Source organism: Cavia porcellus, unplaced genomic scaffold (genome assembly GCF_034190915.1).
Source record: "Cavia porcellus strain 051 isolate PalLab524CR breed Dunkin Hartley unplaced genomic scaffold, mCavPor4.1 scaffold_17, whole genome shotgun sequence".
In the NCBI taxonomy this organism is placed as follows: Eukaryota; Metazoa; Chordata; class Mammalia; order Rodentia; family Caviidae; genus Cavia; species Cavia porcellus.
This window is the reverse complement of record NW_026947500.1, coordinates 34,480,652-34,504,194: the sequence shown is the minus strand read 5'-3', so window position 1 is coordinate 34,504,194 and position 23,543 is coordinate 34,480,652. Positions and strand designations below refer to the sequence as shown.

At 45.3% G+C, this 23,543-nt stretch overlaps 1 protein-coding gene across 4 annotated transcripts in view; it reads right to left on the bottom strand.

Moving 5' to 3' along the window:
- Prr5l (proline rich 5 like) overlaps nucleotides 1-23,543 on the bottom strand; it is a 77,862-nt gene that overhangs the window by 28,926 nt on the left and 25,393 nt on the right. For 3 of the 4 annotated variants that reach the window (XM_063227782.1, XM_063227781.1, XM_063227783.1), the window contains 2 exons: nucleotides 12,601-12,649; nucleotides 2,135-2,192 (listed from right to left, as the gene is read on the bottom strand). In XM_063227782.1, the coding sequence (XP_063083852.1) occupies nucleotides 2,135-2,192; nucleotides 12,601-12,649 (107 nt within the window). The remainder of the gene's footprint in view (nucleotides 1-2,134; nucleotides 2,193-12,600; nucleotides 12,650-23,543) is intronic. The other variant, XM_063227784.1, reaches the window with a different exon arrangement.

Genomic DNA, 23,543 nt, shown 5'->3' with positions numbered 1-23,543 from the left:
ATCTCTGAATGTAGCGTGATGTTTTCTGACCACTAGATGTGACAAACAGACATGAACTTCATTGCCCGCCCTTTCCGCAGCTGTGAAGCAAGGACACATGTGTGTAACGAGTATGCTCAGATATGCAACAGAGTGAAGTCTGTTTGGTAACTAGATAGATCACGTTGGTTGTTTTCAAGCTTTATTTCCCAGCATGCAAATCCTTTTATCCAAACAAAACCCTTCTTAGCATTCTAACATGAAATCAAAAAGCAGAGACAATCCTAATGAAGAAGGAAAGTCCCTTAAAGCAGCTCCCCCCACACTCATTTACTGTGCAGAAAGCCCCCCAACATCCAGAGTCCTTGGGCCAGAAGAGACGGTAGGAAAGTACTCTGGCTCTGGGGACAAGCACGGAATCTTGGATGGTTACTGCTCATCACACCTAGTTTCATTTCTTGAGTTTTTATTCTAAGAGCATCCATGTTGAACGAGACATTCAACCTTCCCCTATAAATGGAAAGCTTAGTCAGTACTCTTACTTCAGTTGACTCTGTGCCTTTTTTCTAGAGCTGTTTTCCACATCTCCAGTGGCTTGAATGACATACAAGTCATGTGGCCAGGGACAATGCTTTTTTTCTGCTCTGCCCCTTTGACTGGATAGCTGTCATCCACAGCTGTGTATCAGCCTGATTCCAAGATGCAAAAGAACCACTAGGTTCCTGGCAAAACCAGACACTTTAAAATAAGGTCTTTCCATTAACAGATGGATAAAGAAAAATTTTGCACACTGTATCCTAGAATACTATTCAGCCTTAAAAAATTAGAAGGGAATCTCGTCATGTGTTACAACATGAATAAACTTTGAGGACATAATGATGAAGACAATCAGCCAGTCACAAAAGATACTACATGATCCACATTTATGAGATATATTTATGAGATTTCTGGAAAAATTGTGGAAACAAAAGAATTGTGGAAACAAAATATTGACAGTGGTTTTCAGGGGCTGTGGAGCTGGGCATTTGATGGAATTTTAGTCTCACAAAATAAACAAGTTCTGGGGATCTGTTATACATCACTGCAAATATAGTCAATCCTCATATTGCGTCTGTTACCTCGATTTTAAAAAGATTTCAAAAGCCTTTGTTTAGTGGGTTTTATATGGTTGGGGGAAAAAATCATAGGATACCTGCATTTAAGGAGAAAAAGATACAGGTTCAGGCAATTTTAGATCAGCAGAGATTAATTCCAGCCTCTCTCCTTCCGAAGATTTTGGAGACTGGGGTGCTGGAACTCTCCAGCATAATTTTTCATTTTCCGACTTTGTCCTTCCAGGAGTCACTTTTTTTTTGGACACTAGTTTCTTTCCCAGAAATGGGAAGGAAAAAAAGAAACAATAGTATAATTATTAAGTATGGTTGCAGAAGTAAGTCTGATCTCCAGGTAGAGGTGATCAGATTAAGCAAAGGAAAGGGAGGCCACAACATGCTACCCTCTTGCATGCCAAGGACAATGTCATGCCAACCTTCACCCTACTTTAGTACCTTAAAAATGACAGACTGAGACCCACAGAAACTGACAATTTCCAAAAGTCACCCAAGAAGAAAGTACTGAGCTAATACTTGGCCCCACATTGGTGAGAACTGAGCATAACCCTTAGTAGTCTTAGGGTTGACTACCTGTCAACAACAGTTGGCTAACTGACTTTTCATACCTGCTCCCAAACCATCAATTTCTTTCTATTCTGTCAATTTGCTTCCAAAATCTTAGCATAGACCAGGACAAGGTCATTTATCTAGCAGATCATTCACACTGAGTGGGTGCTAACACCTCCCAAGTGGAAAAGACTCCTGCCTACTACAATCCCAACACACGACATGACAAAGGTCAACAAGAAAGTGTCTGAGGCAGATCAGTGGGAACTGCATGACAGAATCCAGAGCATGGCAGATCCCTTCAAAGTAACCAGCAAGATGTGAAAATCTTTTAACCAGGTGCCCAGAGCAGCGGACTCCAGCCGAAGTGCTGCTGCCTAGCTGAGGAAGAAACAGACAGGGTGACTCATTCGCCTGGAGTCCGCCACTTTTGGACAGAAGCATCTCAGCTGTCCAAACATCAAAGGCTGACTCACAGAGACCCATGTCGTACTTGCCTTCACACAGCTTGATCTTCTCCTCCACAAAGAACAGTCCTTTTGCAAGAAGCTGGTTCTGTCAAGAGAAAACAAAGAACACAGAGTGTGACAACCCTGCTCCACTCACCATGAACAAGGGCAGAATTCGAGGTACTTGGCGGGTAGTGGTGCTTCAAGTCCAAAAAGCTTTTTTTGCCCTTGGAAGGTCAAGGCCTTAAGAGAAGACCTTGCCACCTTGCCACAGCCCAAGAGCAAAGGAACCATGAGCAAATGCAGTGCCATCTAGGGACCTTGCATGGACATTGCATGGTTGAAGTCACCATTGATGACACCCCAAGTCCTTATACCCTGGATGTTTTCCACTCCAAAAGGGAGCCTTGAAGCAGCAGGAAATTATGCATAAATTGACTTTTTAAAGATAAATTTAGGGTTTCTCACACTAGCATGAAAGACTGTGTACAAAGTCCTAAGCAGCAGTGTGCACATCCTTCAGTGAGCATGCGTGTGTGTGTGTGTGTGTGTGTGTGTGTGTGTGCGCGTGTGAAAGCTGTGGCGAGAGCAATGTTGAGTCCTCTGAGAACTGCAGCTGACAGCAAGTGACTGTCCTGCCCATCAATGACTTTGTGTCCTTTGTCCCATCTCGTGTAGTCCCATCAGGTGGGTATGACTGCACTAGTGAAGAGATGTGCCCACAGGAAGCAGAGTTGGTCTTCCTGGTTTCAGAAACTTCCACCCTGCTCTGCTCCCTCTCAGGAAGTCTCCATCTCCAGACTCTTTCTTCTCCTCAAAGAGCTGCCCCTGCATCCAAGCCATGAAGCAGCCCCTCTGTGAGTGACAGATTCTCAAAGTTCAGTGGTGGGTTGATACCTCACCACCATGGCTCATTACCCCAGGCTTGTGCTTGTAGGGGGGCAGAGGGCAATGGTCGTATTACAAGACACCCTAGCAGCAGCCTTTCCAAAACCTTAAAGCCCTATTCAGGTGATGATAAAAGCATGCAGAGCAGACCAGAAAGAACTTGAGTACCAGACATACTCAAGTACCTGCTTGGCTACTTTGTTTTTCTTTATCTCCCCCCCCCCCGGTCCCATTTAGTATATATTTTCATCTTATTGCCTTTTTCATTGATTTTGAAACAAACTTTTTTTTTTGTCTTTTTGAGACAGGGTCTCGCTATGCAGTTCAGTCTGGCCTTGAGCTCACTTTGTAGCCCAGGCTGGTCTCGCAACGACCTTCCTGCCTCAGCCTCCCGAGTGCTGGGATTACAGGCATGAGCCATCACGCCCGATGAAATAAACATTTTTAATTGCCAGGTAATCATCATCTATATGTACAGAGCACTGTGTGACACTTCAATGTGTACATACAATGTGTTATGATCAGGTCATGATACTGACAGATACTGGTGTATCTGTCATCTCAGATGCTTATTATTTCTTGGTGCTAGAAACATTCAGAATTCTCTGTAGCTATTGTGTAATATAAAATTAACTGTTGTGATCTTTAATCAATGGTGCTACAGAACATCAGAGCCTATTCCTCCTGTTCCATGGCACCCCTATGCTTGGCTGCTTTCTCTCCATATGATTTCTATCCATATGAGTTTCTCATCCCTAAAATGACATGTTATAAAATTCTTCAGCAATGTCATAAAGCTTTTGCAAAAACTAATCATTATCAATACACGCACCATATCCTGTGTCCTCAGTAATTAATGGTGGTAGTAGTCATGGTAATCATTGCTATCTCAGCCCAGCCTCTTCACAAAAGGAGTGTGGGAGGTAAAGAAAGCCAGCAATGAATAGGCCTTTATCAAATGTACTGGTAAGATATCTCAGCCAAGCTGGGTCTGGTGGCACATGCTTGTAATCAGAGCACATGGGGGAGACTGGATCTATGCAGTGCAGTCCAGAGCTCACTATCGTGTGGGGATCCCGTCCCCTATGGGGAATAACATAAGCCTGTGAAAGGAGAGACAGACTTCTTCACCCCAGCCAACACATTTTCAGTTAGTGATGAGCTTCATAAACTCTGAGGCCCACTATGACTGCTGGTTATTAGACCTAAGAAGATGCTAACTTAAACATCTACAGGGCCTCTTGAGAGATGAAAAGAGAGGGAAGAAAGAGAGTAGAGTAGCTTCAACTCAGGCAGCTGTCTTTCTAAGCATCTGTTCTTTTGGGCCGTCACCTCCCAGCATCCCCATCCGCTGACAAGTGCCTGACTCCCGAAGGTTCTAAGCCTGGTCAATGTGTGCTGACGAGCAGAGACAGGAGAGTCAAGTGGTAACAGCTGGCTCGGACTCCACTTTTCTCCTGTCCTGCCCCTCGCCTTGGAGCTACGAACTCCTCCTCTCCCCAGCACCAAGGCTTCAAGCCAAGAAACAGTTCATGAAATAGTAGCCACCTAGGAAACAGCTTGGAACCTGGAGCAGGGCCCACTGTTACTTACTGTGTCCACCCCCACCAGCGAGTAAACTTAGATATGGCCTAAATAGTGCTGTAATGATGTACCCCAGGGGTCTGGAAGTGAAAGAGACAGCTGACACTTTCTAAGTGACAGAAAAATGGGGAACAAATGGAAAAACGAGGCTCAGTTAGGAAAAATGCAAGTGAGGATGTTTGGGAAAAGGCTTCCAAAACTACTCAGCTTTTAGAAAAGCTGACGAAAGACCCAGCTTGTCCTGGGTAACACAGGGGGTGGGTTGGAGGGGACAGAGGACAGGGGCTGGGGTGGGCATTTGTGGTTTAAGGTAAAACTGTGTATGCAACCTTCCCAGCTTGGTCAAAGGACCCAGAAAAACAGAAAGTGAAGGAGAGAGGAGAATCACACCAGCCCCACCTCTGTAGGAAGAACTTTTCATGCAGGGCTGGAACTCTGTAAATGCTTAGGCAGCTTCTAAATCTCTAGCCCTGATGAGGAGGCTAGCTAATGATGAATTTTCTGCTTCTTTGTTTTTTGTTTTTGGTACCAGGAATCAAACTCAGGACCTCGGGCTTGCCAGGCAGGTGCTGTACCACTAAGCTATATCCCCAGCCTGAGGCTCATGAGGGGATGTCACCTTGGTTTTTACTCCGTGGGGCACTTCTCCTAGATGATCTCATTTCACCTTTGCCACAAATCGATCCCCTTTACACAAATGAAGCAATTGAAGCTCAGAGAAGCAAATAGTAAAAGTGAGATCAGATCTGGGCCCTGGTGAGTCTGAACCCATCTTGCCCCCATCTTATCCCCAGCGTATCCCTCCGGCTTACTTCACAAAAAAACATCCTAAGATACAACTAGCTATCACTAACCACATCAACCTTATGAAGTAGGCACCACGATCACAACTAGATTACTGCTATGAAACTGAGGTGCAGAGAGGTTAAATAAGGACCCCGAGGTCAGCTAAGAAATGTTCCAGCAAGGACTGGCATCCAGCCCTACCTGGCAGAAGAGCCAGTGCTTTCAGAACCACACCTGTCCCCCTGGAGAGGTGTCCTAGCCCATAGGACAAATAGGTGGGACCCACTTTCGGTTCAGATTGAGTTCAGCAATCTCAAGTCATGTAACAAGGTTTCCATTGTCTGGGTTATTTCTGCTGCCCAGTCCTGCTCTCAGCTTCTCAATTTCTGCCTCTCCAATAGCACTTTTCTGGGTCCTTCCTCTCCACTTCCCACATTCAGTGTCAGTGGAACATGTGGTTCCCAGGGGCACCCATTCCCAGATGAGACACTCTTTCCTACCCTGGAGGGTTCTAAAACAGTGCTGCTCTGCCTACGGAGGACCCAGGTTGCCAATTCCCCCCTGACAGTGTATTTCCAGTGATGTCATTGTCTTCAAAAGTGCCTGTTATGGGTATGAACTCAGTGATGGGCATCTCCATTTTCTCCCTCTATGATTTTGAAAGGCAACCACCATCTCTGATGGTGACTATGCTTCCTGTGGATCTGGGTGGCTTCCTAGACAAACACTAAAAAGCTTCACAAACACAACTCACTCCCAGTCCCAGAGAGTTTCTAGTAAACCAGTGCCAGTGTGGGCAGCTGGGATGAGATCACAGAGAAATCCCCAGAAGACTTCAAATACCAGCAACTTAGCATTTATGCTAATTCTTCACTTAGCACCATTTCAGTAATAGTGATAAATGTGAGTTTGGTGAATATAAAACAAAACAAAACAAGTTATCTTACAAGGAAGCTGAAAAACAGCCCACATCTGATTGTTAGATTTCCCCCCTCCACCGCCTCACCCCACAAAAAAAAAAACCTCTGAAAAACCTTGTGGGTCCTTTTTTCAAGAGATGCCCTCAGGGCATTTTAACATTTATAGCAGAATCTAAGACTTCTCTCCAGTGGCCAGGTGACTCAGGTTAATCTTTGATTGACCTTTCAACACTATCTTAGACGAAGAACTCCCTCCTCTGACCCCTAGTTTTAGCATCTGTCAGATAAAATAAAGGAAGCATTCTTATGGTGGTCAAGAAGAACACATGAGTTAGCACAGGAAAAACATGTAGCATGCTCCCAGACTTGATCATCATTACATCCCACATTTCTGGTCCCAATCCCCAGCATTTCTGACTCAGTTAGTCCAATGAGGGGGCCTGAGATTGTGCCTAACACATCCCCACACGATGCTGAAGCTGCTGGCCCAGGAACCACACTTTGAGAACCACTGGCTCAGACCAATGGCTGGCACATTAAGCACTGGAAAATGTTAGTGGTTATGACTCCTCCTGTTATTGTCCTCTTTATGGTTATTAAGGAGCCTCAGAGGAAGCTTCTCTGTTGCTTTCCATGTTAAACACAAATGCCCAGCTCAGTCTTTACTTCTCATGGCCATTGAACGGCTGAATGCCTCCACTTAACTCCAAAGCACACTTTTGTGATTTACCCAAGCCTTCTCTGACCCCCGCTTCGTGCCCTGAACTTGCTTCTTGCTGTTTCTTGCCTGATACAAAAAAGTCACCCAGTTTCATACATAATCCGTCATTGAAAATATGCACTCACCCAGGACAAAACACTTAGAGGATACAGGAGGAATTCTGTTCCCTAATTGCACCTCATCTTCAGAGCTCATCTTCGGGTGATATATTTTTGTACCTATTTGTTCCGTTCTTTCACAACTGAATGTGCAATAACCTAAGTCCCAATGAGGCTCCCAATTTGCTGTTTCAGCATGCCTATTGATTTTCATCTTTATCTCAAATATATTAAAGTTTGTGGGTATCAATTTCAAGGCTCATTTTTCTATTTAGCATCATAAAGTGTGAGAACACTACAATAAAAATATTCAAACAATAGCACAAAATTTCAGCAATGGTGGAAGAGACTGAGCATACGAAGCTGCTAAAATTAATAGTGGCTGGCAGGCAGCCTCTCAGGGAACAGTGTGCGCTGCCTAGGGACACGCCCTGCAGCCTGGGTGAACCAACCTCACTCCTCCCCCAAGCGGTCAGTGGAACTTCTAGAACCGTGTCCCTTGTTATTACAATCTCTGCGATACCTTTTTTGAGTACTGGCCAAGTCCACCATGCCAATCTAATGATCATCTCACCTAACACATAATCCTCACCCTGTCCCTGCCCCTATCCCTGTCCCTTGTCTTGGCACCAAAGACCAGCTCCATGTGTTCAAAGTCCCTCTGGATGCTGGTTACAATTTTATCTTCAAAGCACAGTGCATGAGGGCACGGTCCCTACTCCCTGCTGACTACCGAATTTTCTCTCCCTCTCCTGCTCATTATAGAAGCTTCCTGCACTGATCAAAGAACAGCCAAAACTCTTCTCCTCTATTCAGTCTGGATTCAGAACTCATGAAAGTTATTTCTGTCATTACTCTTTCTTCTCTCTCCATCTTGCCCTGTGTTCTTAACAAGTCCTATCTTTGTCCCAACAATGTATATTTATTTATTCTGGTCTTGTTTGTAAGTCTGCCATCCACGCCCCAGCTAATGCCACACTTGTGTCACTTGTGTAGGTGCATCTAGACCTCTGCACTGTCTTCAGTGTTAACTCCCTGGTGACCAGGACACTTCACAGGGGTCCCCTCCTTCAGCTGCCTGCCATGTGTCATTAGCCCTAACTCTCTCTGGGGATAACCCAGGAAAATATGGCCTCCTAATACCCCCGCAGATATAAACAGGAAATAGAGAAAAACACACAGAGACACGCATGCACACACATGTGTACTCAAACCCACATACACAGGTATATGTCAAACACTATCAGGCAGGCATGACTCTTTCTAGTACTAACTCACTCAGAGCCATTGATTCCAGCCCAGTTTCTGTGTAAAGCAAAACTCTACCAACAAAAGGAATGAAATGTTCTGGGTCTAGGGGAAGAAGGCTTTTCACTAACCTTACAGCCTATAAATATAGAATGTCAGAAAGTGCTATGTGCAGACCCCATCCTCTCCAACGCCCTGCACGACCACGATGTCCTACTAGGCAATAAAAAGTACAGAACATTTCATATCATTGGTTTCAAAAAGTTATAAGGAACCAATTATCCCGCGGAGCTGTCACTAGGATATAGAGTTCCTCTTGGAAATTCCAATTTTCCTTTTGGGCACAATTCAAAACAGACAGAGGGCAAAGAAAAAAATCAATACTGGAAATGTCAGAGATTTTTCCGGCCAGTGCCTCGTGGAAATCTATCCAGGCTTCTGCAGATCAAAAAGCCTGGCTTCTCTGTGTGCAGACCCAAGATAAACACTGTGTTTCTACCTGCTTTCCCTTGCCCTTGCCTCGGGTCATTTTCATTATTCTCCATGGGGAATATTCTTCTTGCAAATCTTACTTTAAAGCTGTAAAATGTTCACTTGCAAAAGCAGAACCACAGAGCTGGCTCTGCCTCAGTGAGCTGAGTTGGGGGCTGGAGTCCCAGAGCTGGCAGACCACGGTGTTGAATGCAGGTACCCAGAGGTGGCTATCAGAGTCTCACACTCAGGAGCCCTGCACCCCAAGGAACACACTCTTCACCCTCCCCAGAAACTGCATCCTTGCGTTTGGTGACTACCCCACAAACTCATCTGTCCCAAACAGAGGAGCAAGTTTTCTGGAATCTCTTCTGATTTTCCTTCCTGAAACTAGAATTGGTAGTTGGATGGGAAGGTAAGCATGCCTCTGTGGCCTGAATTTCCCCCATGATGTGAAGGTTCTTTCTGCAGAGGCAGTGGCTTTGGTACTAGCTTCTTCTCAAGCAATGTCTGGAACCAGGCTTTCTAAACCGGAAATGACCTTCTCAGCTGGGGCCACAGCCAGGCCCACCTACTCTGTCATTGTTTGCTCACTCACTATCTTTCTTAAATCAAACCACTTTGTAAAACACGTAAGTTAAACATAGGAGGTGCAGTATCACCTGGTTTCTCCAGTACGAGAGATCCAGGTATAAATAATTAAACAATAAAATAAAAGAGACATGTTAAGAGACAGGGAGATAGACTGTAAAAAAGACAGGTGGATCAAGGAAAGAAGGGGGAGTAAAAAAGCTCAAGATGCAATATATATTATCATTTCCCCAAGGCAAATGTCTGTATCACAAACATATACCAATACATTCTTTTTAAAAATAAAATTGCAATAAAAATTAAAATACCACTGCTTTTAAAAGGATATGTCACCATGAGTTGCCATGAGTAGACTGTCACTCGATAAGCAATGCAGTACCAGCAAAATAATGTTATGAAACCCTAACTAGAGTGCCCCCAGCTGAAGCCATCAAATTCAAGGTCCTCTCCCTCTTCTTGAAACAAGGGATACTGTCAACTCCTGGAGACAATGGCAGCTAGCACATGCCTATGATCTCAGCACTTGGGAGGCTGAGGCAGGAGGATCATTGCAAGTTCAAGATCAGCCTGGGCTACAACTGAGTTCAAGGCCAGCTTGAACTGCATAGCAAGACCCGGCTCAAAAAGACAAAAAAAAAAAAAAAAGACAATGGCACAGCCCAACACTCTCTCTGGCACGAACATACGGGCTAAAGGAAAATGGGGCCACAGTTTCTAATCACAAGCTTTCATGATCTTTAATGCCACTGTAAATGTCACCTACAATCACTTCAAGTATCTTTGATGACCAATTCCTGCCACTCTCCTAAGAATCCACTATACACTTACAAACAGCAGGGAACCAAAAATTTAAATGACTACAAAAGGTTCCGCATCCTCATGAATCTTAAGAACCGCTACATTTTGGAAAATACTGTCTGGGAGAGCTTTCTTTCCAGTCTAGCACCTCACATAAGGAAAACCTCAGACTCAAAATTACGAAAACCAGTCCCCGCCTCCAGCCCCAGAGAGACCCGACAGTTCACCCAGCAGCTCCCCTGATGTTGCTGCTGATAAGAAACAAGTGGTTATTAGTTTCTAAGTATCTGGCATGCCTCGCAAGCAGTATTAACCACCTCTGCAAACCTCAAGGCTCCAGATCAACAAGTCCCCACCCAAAGGCCCCTCCAAATCCCCCCAAAAAACACAACTGACATTTAAAACCTGACTGAAACCACAGGACACTGTCTCTTTCAAAGGTCAAGGAGGAAGGCAGGACGGCCCAGCAGGTAACTTTAGGACTGATTGAAAAACCACTTCCCTGGGGCTGGCTTTGAAATCCATCCATCCAGACTGTGAGGGAAGAGCGTGAGGCCCGAGACTGGCCTTTGAGGCAAGAGCAACTGAAATGATTCACATTTGTGACTAATTATCTCTTCCTTCATCTTCATGTGTCTCTCTCCCTGAACAGAAGCTGTTTCCAAGCAGCGGAGACAGATGACCTGAGTGAAGTCCAGGCTTCTGTTGAGTTTTGGTAGATTTCAAGGGGCCGTTTTCTGGTGTATTTGTGTGTGAGTACATGCGTGCAAAGGCATACACACACATGAGCATTTTTCCCCATTGATTTTCATCATTCTTTGTAAAATGCACATACAATGTTACACTTCTTGAATCTTGGGAAGAAAAATATTAAGAGGATGCCTATATTGTTTTCCAACCTATAATCCCTTTAAAGTGTCTTAAATATATGCTTCACTTGGACACAAAATCATAAAAACCAACCTGAAACCAAGATTTTACATATTTTTGCATTACTTTACCATTAAAAGGGATGGATTACACCGTGGACTAACATGTGGGCACCCACACAAATTTAATAACACCATTACTCTCCCTTACTCTGCTTGTCACTAAGCACTTTATTAACAGGTTTGTCCTCACAATAGCCCTCTAAGGATAGCTCGTATTTTTACCCACATTTTCCACAAAGAACTAAAGCAACTCACAACTCGGAAGGGTGAGGCTGGGCCCTGAACCCAACTAGTCCACCTCGGAGGTCCGTGGTCTTGACCACTAACTATGCTGTCCTTACACAGTAGGTGTGTTATTTCATGTTGCCATACAGTGTACCTGTAAGGTAGGCCATGTTTTTATTCCCATGTTATAGGTGAGGAAACCGAAGCACAGGGAGTAGAGGCAGCATGCCCAAGACCACTCAGCAAATGAGGGAGAGGTGGGGACTCTAGCTTCTCGGAGATGTTACCCTGTTAGTGACTCACGGTCATCCTGCATTCCCTTGCAGGCCTCTCATCAGACTCAGGAAAGCAGTTTTTGCCTGTGGATTACAGTGTCCTCTAAGGGGACCTGAAACCTTGAACTCATCAGCCCCAATAACAATAGCGCGTGGGCAGGAAGGATGTTAGACAGTAGGCTCCAAGTCTGTCTTTAACAAAGGGATCAGGAGGCGCCATGACAATAGGTAACCTAGCTAACAGGGGCATAACTCACCCCAATTAAATACCATCCCAGTGGTGGGCGGGAATTTCCTTAGACATCAGTTCTCTCAGTGTGGTTCCCTCCAGGGCATCCTCTGAGCCCTCTTGAGGGCTCACATAGTCAAAACTATTTTCTCGGTAATGCTGAGCTGCTTTTGCTTTTCTCTCCCTTCTCCTGGCCCACACAGTGGAGTTTTTCAGAGAAAAGTGATGTGTGAAGTCAGAACAGACTGGATGTGAAGCAGACAGGTGAACCCAGCTGTCTTCTATGCACAGAGGTTTGCAAACACACAAAATGATGCCACTCTTTTTACTATGGTTTTTGTCCTTAAAATCTTACTTTTCATAAGTGGTACTTATGCTATTGTGAAAACAGGCTTAAATAATTATTTAAATGAATGATTACATACTTAAAGCTTTTTGTACTTGGTTTCTAACACTATCACAAAGGCAGATGACATAACCCAAATAAGCAGTAATTTTAAGAGTGAAAAAGGGTCCCGGGACTTCAAACCCAAAAACCACCACAAAGGTGTGTCATCTCCACGTAATGCAAAGACACAGTCTCCCAGTCCCCTCTGTAGTCGCTGCCCTACACTGCTTAGCACTAGGTGGAGACTCAAGATGTGTCACTGTGAGGGCTAAAGGACCGTCCTGTGTTCAGTCTCACCATTCCTTCTCATATAAAGACCCACATGCATGAAATGACAGATGCTCAGACCCACCTGCTTACCTGGAAATAGTCTGTGATGAATGATCCCAGTTCACTCTTCAGCAGCCGCCTGGGGAGAGACAAACACCGTCAAACAGCCCTTGGTGGCTCAGCTCATGGTGACCAGTGCCCAGGGCAGGACAGGACAATGGCAAAGTGCTTAGCAGCACAAGGCATAGGGGCTGAGGCCAGCCTGAAGAAAGGAGCTTGCTTTCCTAGGCTCTAGTGATAACCTCCACCCAAATGTCATCACAGCAGAGGAAAGCCTAGAAGGAAATGTGCTACTAAAGTCACACTGAGGATGTGACCACCGGACCAGGACAGCCACAGGAAATGCTAACCTCACACAGTTGACTGGGGCAGGTCAATGTACCTGGTTTTGTATAAAGCACAAACAAAACAAGCAAAAAAAAAAAAAAAAAAGAAAGAAAGAAAGAAATGAATGAATGAATGAAAGAAAAAAGAGAAAGAATACCGTTGTGCAATCTTCCACATTTACAAGGCACTTTATGCCTTGACAATACATTTCTCATACATTCTCCAGCCAAGGATTTCAAGTCTTTATGCGAGAAGGTACAGTTATCACTCCTATACAGATAAAGAAACTAGAGATCCAAGTAATGGCAGAGTCAAGAATTGAACCCAGTCCCTCCACAACTTCAACATCTTTTCCTTTACCCCGCTGCATCTCTGCTTCAAACCCATCAGAGACACCCAGACTTGAAATTCAGCTTGGTGTTATGGTGTAGGCAATCTTATCCCCTGTCCTACCAGACTGAGCCAGGGTCACATGGGACTACAGCAGTGAGAACAGAATCTGTTATCCAGGCAACAGACATCTGCTGAGTAGTCACACACGATCCCAGCATTAAGAACACAAAGGTGAACAGGACAGACAAGGTCATTGCTGTCATGGAGTTTGTATAGCAAAGTACTAAAAATACTCACAAGGTAATCTCAAAAAGTCTTCATGTATAAACATCATATTGTTTCATTAGTATGATAAGGAAAAAACATGTCATAATGTCCCCAAGAGAATGACTTCAACCAAAGCAACGACCCAGGCCACACCTGCCTTCACTTTAACTAACCCATTGTGAGCCATTTTGAGTTGACCTTTGAAGGTCTTAAGAGATTTTTGATGTGCTATAAGGTTTGGGTGTTTTGCATGTGGATATCCAGTTGTTCCAGTATATTTATTGAGGGTATAATCCTTTCTCCACTTAATTGCTTTTGCATCTTTGCCAGAAATCAATTGTCTGTTATGTGGGTATCTATTTGGGGACTTTATATTGGTACTTTGGTGGTTTGTCTATCTTGAAACCAATGCTGTTTAATCATGATTGGTGTGAGTTTGTGATAAGTTGTGGGACTAGGGAGGGTTTGAGCTCTAATTTTGTTCCTTTATCAAAGTTTCTTAGACTATTCTGCTTCTTTTCTATTTTTACAGAAATGTAAGAATCAAAATATCAATCTTTATGAAAAATGATGTTGGCAGTTTGATAAGGGATGTGTTTTGTTTTTTGATCTTTATTATTTTCTTCTATTTGCTTTTGGTTTTATTCTTTTATTTTTAACCTCTCAAGGAAAGATATGAGCATATTTCATAATTTTCCTCTTTTCTAATAGATGTATGTGGTGTTAAAAAATTACAAAAAAAAATCTTCAGTGTTAAAGACAGGGAGTGATAGCGACCCTCAAGTCTCCCATCCCTACAACAGCAACTGCTCCATTTTAAATTTGATCCTGGGAAGGCAAGAGCACTAAAACAAGAATAACAGGCTCCAGAGAGCCAATGAACTCCCTGAAGGGCAAACTCTTCATAACTTCAGGTGACACTGTTTGCTCATCACACTGGCTATGGTTTTCAAGGAGCAAATGCTGAAGCTTTGGACAACCCTTGCTGGGCATGAACTCCCCCAAAGACATGCCCATTTGCAAAGGATAAAATGGGGGTTTCAGCAAGACACTGCTAAGGTGCAGAAAACGGGCACAGGGACGTGGAGAGAGAAGGAGAGAGAAACACTCAAGATCTGAATTTCCAGAAACAGTCCTGGAAAGCTTCAATCACAGATTGACCAAGGAAAATAGCTTCCCTTTCTCACAGCAGAAAATATGTCAGGTGATGAACGCTTCCTTCTGAGATTCAACTTCCACCAATGCATCCCAGGAGTTTCCCAGTGTGGGCATCTCTCATCAGCAATGGGGAAGCCTCCATCAAAAATCACTGGGCTGAGAGCAGCTGGCCAAGGCCAGAAGCATGTCTGGGATAGAGAAGAGTAACCTGGTGAGCAGCCCTCTGTGGATGGAGCCTCCCAACAATGGGAAGTCTCCAAAGTGCAGGTGAAGAAGCCCAGCTCATGAGGAAGCAGAAAAGCAAGTCCTAAAAATGGTTCTGAGGGCTGAGCTTCCAAAAGTTGTCTTGGGTACTCAAGATACTGATGGACTAATGTGGTTTTAGGATCAAATTCTACACTATGGAACTGGTGTCTGGAAAACAGTGTGCTGTCCCGGAAGACGCTACATGGGAGAGGGAGAGAAAAGGAAATTATGGGGAAGAGACTTAAGAGATCAAAAAAGAGGGTCTTTTCCTGAAGCAACAAGGAGAGCTCAATGCTGGTGTGATAATGAAGACATGGGGCTGGGCTGCTTAAATAAATGACCACCGTCCTGGGACATTCACAGTGGTATTCAAGGATCACCATGAGGACTCCAATAGGTCTCTTTCCCCTCTACTAGGCAGGGCCAGGAAGGCTGCTCTGTCCGTGAGTTCGAAAGCCAGAGCTGCAGCAAGCCACAGAGCACGACAGGAAGGCACAGGGTTATTAGGTGAAATCAGATGCTAAAGGGGCAGAAGCTGAGAGCTAACAACAGATCTGCTGCAACTGTGTAGTCAAAGACTTAGCAAAAGGAGTCTGGAGCTAGAAGCTGCCATATCCAGGGCGATGATGGGTAAGATGATGGGTAAGGTGGATGATGGGTAAGAATAAAGAATGTGAAGAGGAGATGATTAGTTAGGAGGAACTAGACAACGCTGGGAACCTGCTCTATGTATTTAAATGTAATGCACTCTAACCAGGTTCAAGAGGAGAATCACACACTTGTCCTTTATCAAATGCCGAGTTCTAAAGGTATTGTAGCTTCCAGCAAGTATCGGTATAGACAATTATCTGAGCAGAAAAGATTCAGCTGATAATTTAAGTCAAGATTCTATTGTCCAGCGAATTGTACTGTCCCTTATAAAACCCTGCCTTATTTCGGTCTGGGCATGTTGTTAAGGCAAGGCCACAGCAGCAAAATAAAGGAATTAACAAATGTACTGTGATGACTTAAAAACTATCATCATCCATACCATGGAACTCTATGCAATCATTTTAAAAAGGGCTGAAGAAGTACTCTGAGTAATCATATAAAAAGACCTAGTTATATCAAGTATAAAATAAAAATAAAAAAGCAAGATGCAGAATCATGTACACAACAGGACACCTTATAAAAACAATAGGAACACTTGTTTTAATTTACCTAAAGCCCACAAATTCAGTGGTCAGCTCTGCTCTTGTAACTTACTGTTCACGTGTGGATGAGTTGTATGATTAGCTTCCCAGCAGGCCCTTTGAACTGAACTATATGCCAGATGTTTAACCACACAAAACATATACCCCTATTTTTTTAATCACACATAAAAATACTGAGTTGTGATCCTTCTCATCATTCCCCCAATTAAGGAACTGGAGAAGGCTCAAGATACTTCTGAAGGTAGAATAACACAACTCTTTAGCAAACTGTAATCTCTAAAATTAGAGGAAAACACGATACCACATTATCAGATGCCTGTTCTTAATCCACAAGGAAGCTGACCCAGCATACTGGTATCTTGTTGAGTACACAGAGCCTGAAGGCAGCTCCCTGACTCTGAATCCCAGTAGCTGCTTCCTAGCTGTCATTAGCACCAACCTGAGCACATCCATGTATCCTTTCTGCTTCCATTTTCTCAACTAGAACATAAGGATCATGCCACAGGATGGCTGCAGGGGTGAAATGACTTAATCCTCACACGGTTCCTGCAACACTGCAAGACTTGGCCAATTCAGCTCCACCCAATCTGTGGGACTCCAAAGCCCTCCAACTTCTCTCCGGAGCAGTTTCCTACAAGTACACCCAAACTAGTAACACTGTCTAAAGCTGGGAGTAAGGAGCCCAGATTAACTCAGGATGCAGGTAGGATGCTAAGGCCAGGTCACCCTAATTAAAGAGTTAAAGAAAGCAAAGTAGAGACAGGGCTGTGGAGAACAGGGTTGTTGGGGCTGGAAATTGACCTGAAAGCAACTTAGTCCAAGTAGTGTCCATTAAGTTTGTTTCCCATATTGGACATTCACAGCCATTTTCCTTTAAAAACAGAACTGTACTCTGAACAGTTGCCCCCACTACAAGCCACTGAGCTAGATGGAGTAGGAAGCTAGGGAGCTGAGAGCCCTGGGAAGGGGACGTTTATGTGAGACCCAACCAAAAAGGGAAATGACATGAAGTTCAGGCAGAAGCCAAAAGAAGCCACATTAGGGGGAAAAGGGGAAAGAGTCGCTGGGTCTTTATTATCTCAGCCCTACTGCCTCCCAGGCTAACCAGCTGAGACACCACCACTGTGGGCAGGATTTCCTGAGTACGCAGACCCGTGACCTCACGCCTCATTGTCTTTTCACATCCACGCCTGTGAGACTGGAGGTAAAGATGACCCCTCCAAAGCTGGATGCCAGCCAGAGGACAGCAGGCATGGGGGATGGCAGGCACAGCTGGCAAGGACAGAAGCGACCCAGAAAAACCATCTCAGACTCGAGATGGGTCCTTTGCTGCTCTGGGTCCTCTGCTCTGGGTGCCTCTGGAAGGACCCAGGGCAGCAAAACCACTCTGCTGTTCCCACTTCTCTTCCCTGGTGAGATTAAAGAGAAAGAGGCCACCTGAGACCAGTGCTGTGAGTGGTTCCGCAACGTGTGATTTAAAACTACAGTGAATGTTCAAAGTTTTAAAACTTTATTGCATCCTTTTCCCATCATTCTTGCCACCTTCCAAAGCAGCTCCGGAAGTCCTCTTGTGTATCTTTAGTTGTGCTCATGTGACCGTTTCCACCTTTCATGGTCATTTTGACTTTGGAAAAGAGCCAGAAGTCACAGAGGGCCGTGTCTGGTGAATAAGGTGGAAGAGGACACACTGTCGTGTTTTCACGAGGCTGTTTTTCTGTCCAATGGCACTAGGCAACAGCATCAGAGTTTCGACCATACTTCATAAAGATACTCTCTACGGAGGACTCCCAGAACTGCTCCAGAAAGTGACAAGAACAAAGGGACAAGCGTGCTCCAAGTGGGGGTGCAGGGTTTGAAGGGGTTGTACAGATCTTTTAAAGGCAATGGATATGTGAATATGTTTTCATTTAAAAATGCACTGTATTTTGACCACCCGCTTGTATATTTGACAAGCAAGGTCTGCCCTTCATGCCCAAGTATCTAGGTCTCCTTGAAGGATCCACTCAGAAGCCTCAAGACCCAGGAACAGCAGGGTACCTCCAGGACCCCGTGCCCAAACCTACAGCTGGTCAGTGCCCAACCAGCACATTTGCTCCTTTCTCTGACGATCCCTCCCTGGCTTCTGCGACAGGACCTGGCTCTAGGTGGCAGCATCTTGTATAGAGCAAAATGTAGCAGAATTGTCCCTTTTTTCCTGTGGCCCATCCTTCATCAGAGATGAAGTCCCTGACTCTGGGGCAATGTTAACAATCTCACCTCACTGGCTGCCTGCACCTCTGTGAGTGGCAGTTAGGAGAAGGAGAAGCAAGGAGACCACCAAGGGTCAGGTCACCTGGCCCGCACTCACCGGGCAGTTTGCATACTGCACAGAGAGGTCCCCAGTGGCCTCCCAGGAAGGATTTAACATGCACTTTGCAGACGAGGAGAATGAATGATGGTCAGAGCAATTCAAAGGCTCCGTGAACATTGGGCAGTGGTGCCCCCATAGCGGCAAGGACAGGGAGAAAGACAAGAAAGAAGGAGGTAGGAAGGGTAAGGGCTGAGGAAAATTCCTCTAAAGTCCAGACCAGGACCCAGTTTCCCCAGCCAGTTCCATGCCAGACTGTGGGTCTGCCATGGCCAGATCTGAACTTTCCAGAGAGGCTAGAAACCTCTGTCTTAGGGGAGATGTCCAGATTTCGAAAGAACATTTAGGCCAAGCCCAGCAGAGGTCAGCTCCATAGTTTCCAGTCACCACTCCCTCTAATTACCTCCCTGCCTCCAAAGGCAAGTCTGTTTCTCAACCACAACAGGCACGAACGCAATGCCAGCACAAGACCAGACAGAGCCATCTGGGCCCACAAGACAGACCTCACTTAATTCCTCTCAAATTAGGGTCCCCAAAAGGCAAAGTCCCCACTTGCCCGAGGATCTCTTTGGTGAGCCCATACCCAGTGTACCAGACACATCTCTGGACAAGCCCAGGTCTGTGTATCTCCTACAACACCGGGGGCCTGGGTTCAGATCCCAGTGTGGGCAATCACTAGCTCGATGACTCCCTCCCTGTGAGCTATCCCACTTCTACAGGCCTCTCATCCCTCACTTGTGAAACAGTGCCTGCCCTGTAGAGGTGCAGAGAGGAGTTGTGCACGAGGTGGCATACAAAGCACCCCTGGCACGCGCTGCATGCTCTGCAGCGACCTCATGGAATCTGGCTCGCACAGTCTCCTCGGCCAGGCTGTGGGCCGGGACCATGCTCCTCTTCCTCCTTTCTGCCCTCAGTTCTTGTGCCAGCTACGCTACCCACTGCAGTCAACAGACTCTGTGAGAGACGAAACAAATTCTATTTTTTTAGGTTAGAATTCTGGATTTCCCTTGAGTCTCGAGCAGCTAACTTACTCAGAGGGAAAATGTTTCCCCTCAGACCTGTCAGAGACCAAGCATGATTCTTAGAACTTCCTCTTTCCTTGAAAAATCTCTGGGGTTTCCTTCACACCACCTCCCTCCCTCCCCTAAAACAGAAGCAGGGTGGTTAGAGACAGAAGGAAAAATGTGTGTTTCCTGCCTCAGGCCAGCTGCAGATAATTCATCTCTGGCTCCCGGAAACCTCGTCTCTGAACATTTACTTCTGTAGAGAAAACAAATCTTCTCAGGGAGTCGTGGGCACGGAATGAATGAAGGCAGACAGCTCTGTCCTTAGCTGCTATTTCCACCAGATTCCCACCTTAGGTATCACATTTCCTGAGATCTAAGGAGGTGCCCATCCTCTGCACATCCCGATTCTATCAGCACCCCACTTAAAAGGTCACCCCACTTAACACCACCTACTCAGTTCCCTCTCTCACTCCCAAGAGCGAGAACCATCTACCTCCATGGTGGCCCCAGAGCACAGAGCAGGAATGAATTCTGACAGCAGAGTGCAACACACACACTCACTCTACAAATGAGTAACAGAAACAGCGACTTCTCCTTCTGCACACCCCAATCCAAAAGTGAAAGCCCACTTAAGAATCGACTCACATAAGTTTTTACAGTGGACATAAATCATTGGCCATCCTGGCCTGCTTGTATTGGCTCCTATTTACACACAGCCCCACTTCCCAGGTTCAACCTTACTCCACAGCCAGAAATAGGGCCGGGGCTTACTGGCTGGATAACCCCGGGAAGATGATTCAGGCTTTGACACCGGACTTAGATGATCCATCAAAAAGTTTATTAGCAGTTGGCTTGGGTAAAATGGAGAACTGAAAGAGTCATTTCCTCTTGTTCTTATCTCCACAGAAAGAGAAACAATTGGCTTCCCTGGCAAGAGCTCAGCCCTGCCCAGACTTCAATGCCATGAGTCCCTTTGACTTCCCAGTTCAGAGTGAACTTGGGAAATCTCTAAGCAGCGCTGTTCACAGGCCACGTTATCGCGTTGCTCTGTGTGGTCACTGAATCCTGGGTTGCTTTATTATCCCTAAATATTCTCAATAATGGCTAACATTGATTAAACATTCCACACTGAATCTTCTACTTATAGACACATTAGCATTATCCAATCCTCCCAACTATTATGTTGGTAGTATTATTATCAGTCTTTATAAAATAAGAAATAGATTTTAAAAATTCAAGCAATTTCCCCCTGGTCATGTGTTTAAACCAATCTTGATGTCCAGGCTCCGAATCCAGAAGCTGCTTCCTTAACATTCTACAGAACCTAACATAGATCTTTGATAAATAGTAGGACACTCACAATTAACTGAGAAGTGAACTTGCAACAAGGTAGCCTTCTCTCCTTCCACATCTTTTTCCACCCTCTACCCTCCTGCCTCAGTCCTGTCAAGCATATGGACCATTCGGCAAGCAAACCTTCCACGAGGGAAAAGAGAAGGGAGCGTGTGTTAGATGTGGCAGAGCCCAGCACTGCAGATCCTGACAGAGGGACAGCTGTGTTTATATCCACAGAGGCATCTGCAGATGTGGGAGCACATTTGGCCCAGCTTGTTTTATTTTTTTTTAATTTTTATTTTTCTTCTTTTCTCATTCACCACATCAGTCACAACGCCAGCTTGTTTTAAGCAACCTGAGACATCCGGGTCGCCTATATGCCAGAGACTTGCTTCATGTCCCCAGCTGTGCTCTGGGTCTCTGCACTGAAGTGAAAGCCTGCCTCCACTCCAGCCTTCTGTCAGAGAAGGCCAGAGTATGTAACCACACAAATAATGGTGGCATGAGCTCTGGGCTTTTGAATGCTTCAGTATGCATCTGAGCAGAGGGCTTCAAACCCTGAGCATCAGAGGTTCCCACCACTCAAAGCAGAGGGCACATCCTTTGGTGTCCCAACCCTGGAAAGGAGGGTGAAGCAGGACTGTGCCTCGGGCCGGGGGCATGAAGAGTGAAGGCACCATGAGAGATGGGTTCATAGAGGCCTCGGGAAAGGGACAATAGCAGAAAGGTCAGGAGTGGTCAGCTCACCCATTTTCCCGTGTCAACTTTCTCCTGCCAACACTACAATGCAGGCAAAGAGCTAGGGCACTGCCATGAACTGAACTGTGCCCCCTCCATTCCTACATGGCAGCCTAACTCCCAAGGTGATGGTATTTGGAGGTGGGAGCTTTGAGAACTAACTAGGGTTAGGTAAGGTCACAAGGCTGGGTCCTCAAAACAGATGAGTATGCTCCTAAGAGACACCGCAGAGCTCACTCTCTCCCCCTGGTGTGCACAAAGAGGAAGTCAGTGAGCGCACAAGGAGAAGGTGGTCACCACAAGGCAAAAAATGAGCCCTTAAAAGGAACCAAATTGGCCTGCACTGTGATGTTGGAACTTTTAGCCTCCAGAACACTGAAAAACAACATTCTGCTGTTTAAGTCACCCAGTCTACGGCATTTGTTATGGAGCAGAATAACACAGGAGATTAAATCAGACAGGAGTTCAAATCCTGACTCCACCTTCATAGCCACATGGCCTTGGACAGGTGAAAAGAGGTGCTGTTTCTCCTTACTTGTCACTTGCTTACGACAAAGGGTTTTGAAGGGACTGGATGTGCTGGTGTTCCAGAGGTGCCTGAGCTGTGTGGCGTGTTCCAGAGGTACACTGCCTCCAGCAATGCTTCCCCATTCACGCTACAGCCAATCTTGGTAACCACCAGTTTGCAGGCCACATTCAGGCCATGATGTGTTTTCTTTGGCCTGCATCGGTGTTTGGGGAAATTGGAATTATTTACCAACTTTGCAAAGTCAGGAAATTTCACATTAAAAAATTTTAATATCCAGTCCTTGAGGAATAAGATGGGACATTACTGAACCTGCACGATCGTAGCATCGTCTGCTCTAGAAGGCCAGGAGCCTGTCTCCCTGCAGCCAGGCCGGCTTCACCTGCTTGGCACCAGAAAGCTCAGAAGCCAGCAGCCCCTGGGTGAGTGTGGCTGCTGAAAGCTGGCTTGGTCTTGTATTCTTCCTAGCTACCCACAAACAGGGCTTTTAAGTACAATTTCAAGATCCGTCTCCTAAAGTGAGGAACAATTAGCACATTCTTGAGTCACTCTTTTATTTATTTATACTTCTATTGGGAGCTCCAGAAGCTCATAGAAAAGTCACGATCTCAGTTCTTTGGGAAAACTGAGCTCTCACCCTTTGGGAGTTGGTGACCCAGCTTTGCCCCTGTCACTCACCTTCTTGAGAACTCAGTTTCCTCCCTTGTAAAAATCAGTCCCTGTGCTAGATGATCTATTTCTTTTGTCTGCTTCCATATTTATGTGATTATGACATGAAACTCAAGCACATGGGTAGAAATTTAACACAATCTTGTTTACTTAAGAGCTCCAAAGGCTTTAATAAGAGCAGAGCTCTTAAAACACCCCCACTGACCTTAACACAGGCCTTACCTCAGTGTAAACAGGACCTGAATAATAGCGTTGTTTATTGTTCTGCCTGCTTTGGGGTTGGGTCTTGAGCCTTGATGTTCTCTACTTATCATTTCTGGAGACCAGTGAATACCAGGGCACTCAAAGACCAACCAGTTCAATTTCCTATCTCTAGTAGACCCTGGTACTCTTCCTGCCTGACTCAGCCCTTATTTCAGCAAGAGCAAACTCAACCCCACCAACGACCCCTAGTGCTCTATCATAGAGACCTTCTTTCAGTTCCCTATCTACTGTGACCATAGAACCTTTGCAGCAGCAGGATCCATCATCTGCAGCTCTCCTGACCTGGTCAATTCCCACTACACGCATCTCTTCCATTGTTCCTGGCCTCCTTGTCCAGACCAAATCCCACTAACACGCTTTCATCACATCAGTTGTGCTATAGCAGCTGTCACAGTTGTGTGCCTACAATTTAGGTGTGTGAGTAGATGATCAATGGTTATTCCCCTAACTGAATGCAAATTCCAGGAGAGCAGGGCTCACGGCTGTCTTTGCTCCCGTTATTGCACCAGCACTTGGCCACTGGGGAGGTAATCAAATATTTTAGATAGCCTCCTAATTAAAAG